This window comes from Aphanomyces astaci, assembly GCF_000520075.1.
Source record: "Aphanomyces astaci strain APO3 unplaced genomic scaffold supercont1.104, whole genome shotgun sequence".
Taxonomy (NCBI): domain Eukaryota; phylum Oomycota; class Saprolegniomycetes; order Saprolegniales; family Verrucalvaceae; genus Aphanomyces; species Aphanomyces astaci.
Window position 1 is genome coordinate 76903 of NW_009798367.1, and position 10719 is coordinate 87621.

The 10719-nt window shown below is 44.0% G+C and overlaps 2 protein-coding genes and 1 non-coding gene across 8 annotated transcripts in view; 2 read left to right on the plus strand and 1 right to left on the minus strand.

Annotated features, from left to right (window-relative positions):
• H257_17359 (hypothetical protein) overlaps positions 1–1186 on the plus strand; it is a 7583-nt gene extending 6397 nt beyond the window's left edge. For all 6 annotated transcript variants that reach the window (XM_009846132.1, XM_009846136.1, XM_009846137.1 and 3 more), the window contains 4 exons: positions 211–324; positions 380–509; positions 665–737; positions 861–1186. In XM_009846132.1, the coding sequence (XP_009844434.1) occupies positions 211–324; positions 380–509; positions 665–737; positions 861–1108 (565 nt within the window). In that variant the 3' untranslated portion in view covers positions 1109–1186. The remainder of the gene's footprint in view (positions 1–210; positions 325–379; positions 510–664; positions 738–860) is intronic.
• A 1255-nt stretch (positions 1187–2441) lies between these two features.
• Positions 2442–2523, minus strand: H257_17360. Its single transcript has one exon. It is a non-coding gene; the product is annotated as a tRNA-Leu (tRNA).
• A 690-nt stretch (positions 2524–3213) lies between these two features.
• Positions 3214–9091, plus strand: H257_17361 (hypothetical protein). The gene is made up of 12 exons (XM_009846138.1): positions 3214–3466; positions 3591–3683; positions 3786–3857; positions 3934–3999; positions 4078–4440; positions 4951–5068; positions 5126–5383; positions 5728–6004; positions 6392–7616; positions 8010–8273; positions 8319–8377; positions 8777–9091. The coding sequence occupies exons 1-12, from the start codon at positions 3248–3250 to the stop codon at positions 9033–9035; spliced, it is 3273 nt and encodes a 1090-aa protein (XP_009844440.1). The 5' UTR covers positions 3214–3247; the 3' UTR covers positions 9036–9091.
• The last annotated feature ends 1628 nt before the right edge of the window (positions 9092–10719 follow it).

The following is a 10719-nucleotide window of genomic DNA, read 5'->3' on the forward strand; positions in this document are numbered from 1 at the left end:
ATATATATATATATATACTGTATATATACCATATACAGTCCTGATGTAAACTATAGACGCACGTGAATTTTTGACATTTCTCAAAACTTATTGTAGTGGATTAGACTTATTATTTTAGATATATATATACCATATAGTGGATTAGAGACTTATTATTGTAGATATATATATATATATACCATATAGTGGATTAGAGACTTATTATTGTAGATATGAACTGCATGTTCCGCTCCAGCACATTCGAGTCGTGTACGACGCAGTATGGCACGCTGGACAAGCGCATGGGATTCAAAACGTCGGTTCGTTTGCTGTCCACTCGATGCGGTAACAAAACACCCAATTCGTACGTTTATACATGTATAAACGTGGCCGTGTATAGTTTGGAGAAGGGGTTTCGTGTGTGGGGCAGTGACATGAACAAGGACACGACGCCCCTTGAAGCTGGATTGCATCGATTTTTAAAACTGGACAAAGCAACCCCGTTCGTCGGCCAACGCGCACTGCAACAGGTCCACTACACTTTCCTTCGTATACTTCAAACAAAATATTACTCCGAGTGATTTCTATATATATATATAAATCACTCGGAGTATATATATATATATATATATATATATATAAATTCAACATGAAACCACTCATGCTGACTCTTATTATGGGCTAGGAATCGCAACGAGGAAGCTTGAAAACATTGGTGCATCTCCACGTGCACACGGACATCCCAGCTCCAGGCCACGGTACCCTATATATGTATATATATGCAAACGTCAGTACAACGAATCGATCGATATATAAAAGATAAACTCCCCATTTTCGACACTTTATACATGTATAAATAAACGGACGAGTGTCCTTGTTAGAACCACTGGACGCATGGGGCAACGAAGCAGTGTGGTACAATGGAAGTGTCGTGGGCTACACCACGTCTGGCGGGTACGGCCATACTGTGCACAAAAGCATCGCATTGGCGTACGTCCCGCCCAAGTTGGCCGTGGAAGGCCACCAAGTGGACGTCGAGCTCGTCGGACACAAGTATAAAGCCACGGTGCACTTGGAGCCGTTCATGGAGACACAGCTCATGCGCAAGTTGAAACAAGCAGAAACGTAATGCACACACGAAAATGTATAATATCTACGCATACGTGGGAAAAATCAATCTACATATATATATATTGCTCACGTCTTGATTGGTCGTCTTTTTAATAAATCATAGTATTAGTGTACTTTGAACAAGTATAAGGTTGGTGATTGGTATACCATGAACGTTACATATGCAGGACTAAACGTTCATGGGTACAATTCACCAAACTTTAACGATGATAATATGATTTAAAAACAAGACGACCAATCCCGGCGTGAGCAATATATATATATATAAATGCATATAATATATATATATATATATATATATAGATAAATGTATACCAGTATATATAAATATAATATAAATGTATATATATATAAATATATATATATATGATTGACAAGGCCCGAATACCTAACGTACATGGCAAAACCTGGTGCGTGTTTCGATGGCAGTTGACGCCCACTGGACGCTGCAATTCGACGTTGTCGTTGAATAGGCTTTTCACATTGGGTTTCTTTTACCCAAAATTTGGACTTTTTGTGCTGATCGATTCTTTGTACGGACGTTTGGAAAAGTCGACTGATGTCACACTAATTTCATTCACACACTAATTCAATGTTGAAATGGTCCATGATTGGCCACTTGATTCGTGTTGTGGGTTTTGATTGGTTGATTTTTGATTGTCTGTCGATTTGGTGATTCTGCACACTCCAATTTCGAATCATCAGACTTGACAATATAGTGTCGCTTGGATTGCCTCGGTTGGTTGCAGTTGGGCTGGTAAGTTCATGTCCTTTTTCTATAGAGTACTTCGACTTACAGTATCCACCATATATCGCTGATAGAAGGACTGTGCCAAGTATTCTAGGGAGTAAGTACTACATGCTACAAATGTTGGGGTGACAAAATAACTTCAAGGGCTTGCACTGGCTCCCGTGGCCAAGGTCCAAGCCGAGGCCCGTCGTTGCGCTCTAGTCACTACTTGTTCAGCTTCGCCAGTCGTCTACACGTATGAGGTGGTGACTGCGCTCCCGCACTGTGGTTATCTGTGTTCATGTCGGCCCTCCATATTCAACATCAGAGAGAGCGTAAATCAATAATTGGCTGGTGAGGCGGTAATTTCAGCCAGTAGTTTGGCGCGGCGATGGGTTGTGGGATGAAATGGGGTCATGCACCCCATTTTGAAAAGGGATTTTGGAATGAGTTGGGGAGTGTTTTGATTGGATCATGTCCATTTTGGAAACTACTCTTAATAGTATGTACTTGAAGTAGAAGATAGTATTGAAAATCATAGTACTATTAATAGTACAGTACTACTTCTATCTTTGAACAAAAGTAAAAAAATGAAAATGAATGTCCGCTGTGGGATTTGAACCCACGCGTACGAATACATCACGACCTGAACGTGACCCCTTAGACCACTCGGGCAAACGAACTGGATATTTTATATTTTTTTAAACTGATAAGTCGATATATTTGATACCGGTTAGTGGACTATTTTGAGCGATTACACTGGTTGGGAGACACATAAGCTTATTAGAGGAGATACTGCGTCAAAGGTGCCCATTTCAAAGGCATGATGCGTGGACAACTGTACTACAGTCGTTCCATGGCACGTCGATGAGCGCTTCAAACGCACGTGAAAGGCGGCGCGTCGGAGCAGAAGTCGATTGACGGCGTGACACCTCCAAAGCACGGTTGCATATCGTGGTTGACGTCCTGTGGTGTCGTCGTCATCGCATCTCATGTAGCTAGTATGTACGTCGCTAGTACGTCGATGCCTGTGTATACAGTAGCAGTCCAGCGCTCTGACACTTCGAAATTCTGGAATCACCAAGCACCTTGCGATTAGATTCGAGGAGCCTTGTCTGTACTAATAACCTCTGGAATTCGATACGTCTACATGGGCTGCTGAACAGTGGGGAATTAAAATACTCGGTACCAAGGGGGGATCGGGGTGGAACGGGCGAGTAATTCAAAAGAATTGGGTGGACATATCGAATATGACAGTATTCCGTGAAAATAAAACCCAAATTCGCACGGGCATACAAAACCTGAGGTAATAGTTTGAATTTCGACGCGATTAATAATAATAAATTGCGATTATGAGTGGCCACACTTTTGAATTTTGGCTGCAGGCTGCGACGCAAGGGAACGAACATGGAGCAAGTCGGCGCCAAGCTTCTGGACATGAACGTCCCGCTGGACGTCGCGATGCTGGACGAAGTCGTGGCGTGCATGCAGAACCCCAATAATCCCCATCATGCGATGGCTAACGAGATCATGGTCGCCTTCCAGGCCCACCAGGACTCGTGGACACGGGTGTCGCAAATTCTCGAAACATCCACGTACCAACCGACAAAGTACTTTGGGTTGCAGGTACCGTCCGTCCTCCCTTCTCAATGTCTGCGTGGGCATGCGACATGTGTCCTTGGAGCATCGTCCTTTGGCGGCGGCGATAGTCGGACTGACACACAACATGATGTTTGTCCGTTGCATGTAGATTTTGGAAGACGCGATCAAATACAAGTGGTTTATCATGCCCAAGGAGCAACGCGAAGGGATCAAGCAGTACATTGTAGGCAAAATCTTGAACGTACGTCTATCCTGATGATCGTCACCAAGTCATCGTTCGTCCCATGCCTGATCTCCATTCTCCGTCGGCCATGCATTGTCTCACGCTTCCACGTGCGTGTAGTTGGCAGCGGACGAGTCGACCATGCGAAAGGAGCGTCTCTTCATCAGCAAGCTCAACCTCGTGCTTGTCCAGGTCCGTCCGTCCGTCTATCCCATCTCAACAACCCCACGTCCATACATGACTCAAATACGCTCGTGCATGTACGTAGGTGTTGAAGCACGAATGGCCCAAGAACTGGCCTAGCTTCATCACGGACATTTGCACGTCGAGCCAGGTACATCCATCATCCCATCATCCCCCACACATCCATCATGCCTCGCTCACTCGATCGATCGATCGATCCTTTGTCTAGAAATCCGAAGTGCTGTGCGAAAACAACATGCTCATCCTCAAGCTGCTGAGCGAAGAGATCTTTGACTTCTCCAAGGACCAAATGACTGAAAAGAAGACCAAGGCGCTCAAGGAGTCGCTCAACCACGAGTTCGTGCAGATCTTCCGCCTCTGCGAGTTCGTCCTGGACAAATCGACGCACATTCCACTGCTGACCATCACTCTTCAAACCCTCCTGCGCTTCCTCTCGTGGATCCCGCTTGGGTTCATCTTCGAGACCAACCTCGTCGAGACCCTCGTCAAAAAGTTCTTTGCCACGCAAGCCTTTCGAAATGATACCATTGCCTGCCTCAGCGAAATCGCCCAGCTCACGGACGTCCCCCAGGTAATATATATATATATATATATATAGACTAGACTAGACGTGGTTTGATTTCATGGTTGATGATTGTTTGTTCACGATGTGATTTATAGTTATATATATGTATATATAGATGATATGTGGTTTGATTTCATGGATGATGGATGGATTATTTGTTGAGGATGTGATATATAGTAGAAGTGAAATGGGTTGATTATTTGTTGAGGATAATATATATATATATATATAGTAAAAGTGAGATGGATGGGTTATTTGTTGAGGATGATACATATATTTGTGAAGGTTCAAGTGTATTTATATAAAATATGTCTATATCGCATGATATTGCCAGGTGTTCAATAATATATATATATATATATATTTGCAATACGCTAGGAACATATCTACCGGTTATCGTGTGGTTTGTAGAGTGGGTTGGTTGTTGGTTACTTTCTTGGTGCATATATATATCTGTTGTATATCTGTGTCTACAAACTATAAATATATATATATGCTAATATATATATCTATTAGACGTACGACAATGTGTATGTGCAAATGTACTTGGCGATTTTGCACGAATTGTCTCGCATTGTTCCCCCGGGCCACTCGATGGAGCGCATCCACCACCTCGACAGCGTGTTTGTTCAAGGTAAAAAGAATATATATATATAAGTAAATATAAATATTATTTCCACGTACCTATTAGGTCTGTCGCTGTTTTTCACGAATTTCTTCCGGCACCACATCCGCGTGATCGAGCAGCCCATCACCCGCCCAAGTGACGAAGCCCATATTGCCTTGTTGACTGGGTTCCAGTACCTCGTGAGCATCAGCGAAGTGGACGACGACAACATTTTCAAGATCTGCTTGGATTACTGGCACCTTCTCACGCGGGACCTGTACTCGATCGACCAAACCCAAGCCCAGTCGCACGGGATGAACGTACTTGCGTTGACACGTCGAGGTACGAATTCGATATATATATATATATATATATATATTTGGGGTTGGAATATATCTACGAGTATTCAAGAGAGAGATGTGTATATGTTGGGGATTGGAATATATATCTTGGATGGGAATGGATAGTTGTTGTGTGGTTGTAGAATGTTTGGCTTTGTATATTTTTTATATTATTTTGAAATATTATTCGACATGTGTCGTTTATGGACTACTTTATATAATATAAAGTCCAGTTGTGTCGCGTGTTTACCTGTTCCTATACAACACTAGATATATATATTTTGGTATATCGTGTCGATTGAAGCAGCTCTCGTATATCTATATATATATTAATGAACATTATAGGGGCGGAACCGGATCCGTTGACCCGCAAGAGTCTGTTGAAGGTGATTCTATCGCGGCTTCGGGTGGTGATGATCTCCAAGATGGTCAAACCGTCCGAGGTGCTGATTGTTGAGGACGAGAATGGCGAGATCGTTCGCGAAACGACCAAGGACACGGAGGCTCTGAGTCAGTATAAGACCATGCACGAAGGACTGGTGTACCTCACGCACTTGGACTACGACGACACGGAGAACATCATGCTCGAGAAACTCACAGACCAAGTCGAAGGCAACGGGTGGTACGTTCCATCTTGTTCTGGATAGTCGTTGGTTTTATGTTGGTTTTATCTTGGTTTTATGTTGGTTTTATGTTGGTTTTATATTGGTTTTATATTGGTTTTATGTTGGTTTTATATTGGTTTTATGTTGAGATGGTCAAGAGGATGGTTCACCCTGTCATGTATTTCTACTACTAGTATTCCTAACATGATATATATATATATATAAATCTCTCACTACTACTAGTATTCCGAACATGATATATATATATATCTCAACCCGCACACGATTGATTCGGTCGTGGAATAACCTATTCCTAACATGATATATATAAATCTCTCCCTACTACTAGTATTCCTAGCATGATATATATATATAAATAAATCTCTCTGAACCCGATTGAGTAGGTCGTGGAACAACCTAAACACGCTGTGCTGGGCGATCGGGTCGATTTCTGGGGCCATGAGCGAAGAGAACGAGAAGCGGTTCTTGGTGACAGTGATCAAAGATCTGCTGGGTCTGTGCGAGATGAAGCGGGGTAAGGACAACAAGGCCGTGGTGGCGTCCAACATCATGTACGTGGTGGGGCAGTACCCGCGGTTTCTGCGCGCGCACTGGAAGTTCCTCAAGACTGTCGTGAACAAGCTGTTTGAGTTTATGCACGAACTACACCCGGGCGTGCAAGATATGGCGTGCGACACGTTCCTAAAGATCGCGCAAAAGTGTCGGCGCAAGTTTGTCGTGTTGCAGCCGGGCGAGCCGTACCCGTTTGTGGAAGAGCTCATGATGGAGCTGCCGAAAACCGTGAGCGACCTGGAACCCCATCAGCTGCACACGTTTTACGAAGCGGTGGCGTCCATGTTGGCGGCCGAGACCATCCCCGCGCGCAAGGACACGCTCGTGGCCGAGCTCATGAAGCTCCCGAACGCGGCGTGGCAGAATCTCATGCAGCAAGCCGCGCACAACGTGGACGTGCTCTTCGATGCGCAAGCGGTCAAGGAGATCGTCAAGATTATCCGCACCAATGGCAACGTGTGCAAAGCCATCGGGCCCAACGGGTTCAACGCGCAGATGGGCACTTTGTTTCAGGATCTGCTCAATGTGTACCGCACGTATACGCAGCGGATCGCGCAGCGCGTGGCCCAGGGCGGCGACATCGCGACCAAGTCGGCCGAGGTGCGCAGTCTCCGCAGCGCCAAGAAGGAAAGCCTCCGCCTGTTTGAAGCGTTCGTCGAGCACTCTAGCGCCGACGACAATGGGCGGCAGACGATCGCGCGCCACTTTTTGCCGCTCTTGCTTGAGGTTGTCTTGAGCGACTACAAGACGACCGTCGCATCCGCCAAGGAGGCAGAGGTGCTGACGCTGCTGGCCACGTGCATCAGTAAACTCAAGGCTGCGGTGGCCCCCGCCGCCCCCGGCATGCTCGAAGCCGTGTTTGAGTGCACGCTGCAGATGATCACGCGCAACTTTGAAGACTTTCCAGAGCACCGAGTTAACTTTTTCAAACTGCTCAAAGCCGTCAACGAGTTTTGCGTCGATGCGCTGTTTAATATCCCATCCGAACACTTTAAGCTCGTCGTCGACTCGATCGTGTGGGCGTTCAAGCACACGGAGCGCAACGTTGCCGACACGGTACTATATATATATATATATATTGTATATATAGGGGTAGAGAGGATGTATTTGTATGTATTTATTAGACATGATGTGGTGTTGGATTGTATATATATGTATGTATATGTATATTTATATATGATTGAAAATATGTATGGAGCAAGACGCGAGTGTTTTGTATTCAGTTGTTTGTGGCTTGCAGTGGATGTATGTATTTATATGGTGGTCGTGGTGATTCTATATATATATATATATATATGATTTCGAACGTATGGGGAGCGAGCGATATACCGTGACTCTTGGGTTGCATATGTGTTGGATGATCGTCCGTCGTCTGTTGTTTTGTCTATTATATATATATATATATATATTGATAAATATATGTATATTGATATATATATATATGTATAGGGACTTGAAACGCTGTTTGCGCTGTTGCTCAACGTGCGCGAGAACGAGACGCTGGCCGCGAGCTTTTACCGGTCGTTCTACTTGTCGCTTTTGCAGGACATTTTGGTCGTGCTGACGGATCGCCTGCATAAATTTGGGTTTAAAATGCACGCAGCTTTGCTCAAGCACATGTTTTCGCTCGTGGAAATGAACCAGGTGAACGTGCCGCTGTGGGAGTCGCTGCCGGGGATGCCGCCGGTGATGCCAGTGGGCCAGACCAACTCGGTACGACAATCATCGATCCAAGTGGTTTCTAACCATAATACGTAGCAATTCCTCAAGGAATACGTGGCCAACATGATCTCGACGTCGTTTCCAAACATGTCCCCGTACGTCGTCGTACATATATATCGATTGAGAAAGAGATTGCTTTGATATCGATACTGTTTGTATATATATATATATATCATCCTGGTGTGAGGCAGTTATTTGTTTTTCGTGTATGTGGTGGTTTCTTGGTTGCTTTATGTGGTGCTATCGCTCATTTATGTGGTGATTTGGTTCATGTATGTGATTTGTCTTGGTTCATGTATGTGGTGGTGATTTGGTTCATGTATGTGATTTGTCTTGGTTCATGTATGTGGTGGTGATATGGTTCATGTATGTGGTGATTTGGTTCATGTATGTGATTTGTCTTGGTTCATGTATATGGTGGTTGGTTGGTATCTTGGTTGTTTTATGTGGTGATTTGGTTCATTAATAATAATAATCATGGTGATGAATTGTAGAGCCCAAGTCCGTGCGTTTGTGGTGGGGTGTTTTGATATGACGAAAGACTTGGCTGCTTTCAAGAAGCATTTGCGTGACTTTTTGGTCAACGTCAAAGAGTTTGCGGGCGAAGACAACGCCGACCTGTTTCTGGAGGAGAGTCTGGCGATGACTCAGGAGCGTCTGGCGCGTGAAACGAACGCGCGGCTGGCCGTGCCCGGCCTCGTGAACCCCCATGAACGACCGGATGCGAATGCGGATGACATGGCCGACTTGTAATGCAAAATCAAATACATACACTCGCCATTGTGTCGGTATTGTCGATAAACGTACGGAGATGTACTATTATTAATAGATGCTAGATACTACTACGGTAGTAGTCAATACTAGTAGTAGTATATAGTACTACAACTACTGGTACTATTAATCGTACAGATGAGTTTCAATAGGACGAGAGGTATTTTCATCTCCATGAATTATATTAAGTATACCATAGTACAGTACTTAACAGTACCAGTACGATGTACTACTACACCTTTTTGCAGTTTAGTTGGACGAATGCCCGATACATTTGGCGGTGTGCCCGATATAATTGGCCATGTGCCGGTTTAATTTGGCACCCGGATGTCGTGTGCCCGATATAATTGGCCGTGTGCCCAAGCAATTGCCCATGAGCCCGAAGAATTGTGTCGTGTGCCCGATGAAAATGGAAATCACGCAATAAAAAGTCAATTCAATATATTGTCGATTTGATACAAATTTGGGGACGCGGTGCAATCGAATCGCGCCGACCAAACCGATCCACAATCGATCTGATTGGTTGAATTTCATTGAGAAGGTTTTGATTGGCGAATAATTTTGAGCCAATCTGAAGTAGCCAATCAAATCGATTTAAATTCCAACTAGAAACCACGCTACAACACGAAATTTCACTCGAAAGCACAATAGAAATGGTCGTGAAACGACACATGCAGCATCGTTGCTGTGACGTTCCCATGGCCTCCGCGCGTCCATCGAAGGTGCGTTCCCTGAGGTCAATCGACAAATGAGCTCTGCGCGCGACAGATTCAAATTTTTAGAGGAAGTTGTAAAAGTATGGGCGAAACGTTGAAGTATAGGAGCAACAGTATGCTTTATTCAAGTAAAAATATCGACTTTAATGTTCTATACTTCAAAGTAATCACTGGAATAGGATATATAACTTATTAATATATTGACATCAATGGATTGACTTGAATACGTGCAGTTAATACTAACTATATTATACACGTATTATCATATTTGCTGTACACCACATATCTCCACCTAAACCTCTATAATCAGATAGGTTCAGGAGAAATCAGATATCATTCCTGGTCGATTAATTGAGTTTGGATTATCATTTTTAAGACATTCCTCGCGAGGGCCGACACTAGAACCACATGCTATGGAACCGCTTCGCCAATTGTAACGCGCCTGCTCGACCAGGGGCGGTGTGTAATCTTCGGTTTTTACTTCGCTCAACGCTTCATACCTCGTGCTTCGACCGATCTTCTTCGAAGTTCGGTCCTCGTCTTCGTACGCAGCCCTTGTTATCCGGATTCCCGCAGAGTTAATTTCATTCGTACTAATCTTTCGCCTTTTATCATTCCTGGTCGATTGCAACCATAACTTCTAAGATATTCTAATTAGGACTCTAAGCATTAAAATCGGATTTTTAGTGAAATTCTCTACCTAGAAGTATGCCCATTGTCAAGGCAATAACCTATTTTGACTGAGATACAGTTGTTCAAGGTCAACAAAGTGAAACCTATCAATCACTTCCAATCGGAGGTAGTAGTATAGTACTACTGTGAACCCTGTCGCATACGTCGAAGAAAAAGGTTGAACTGTTTGTGAAATGGAGAAGCTTGGCCATGCACTGGACACACCTGCAATTTGATTGGTCAAAAGATTTTTTTCGAACATTTCATTGGCTACTCCG

What these genes read in the sequence shown, in the direction of transcription:
- H257_17361 (XM_009846138.1), top strand. Translation starts at nt 3,248, where the DNA reads ATGGAGCAAGTCGGCGCCAAGCTTCTGGACATGAACGTCCCGCTGGAC. An exon ending in CAAAGTACTTTGGGTTGCAG is followed by an intron (nt 3,467 to 3,590) that starts GTACCGTCCGTC and finishes CGTTGCATGTAG; the next exon opens with ATTTTGGAAGACGCGATCAA. An exon ending in TTGTAGGCAAAATCTTGAAC is followed by an intron (nt 3,684 to 3,785) that starts GTACGTCTATCC and finishes ACGTGCGTGTAG; the next exon opens with TTGGCAGCGGACGAGTCGAC.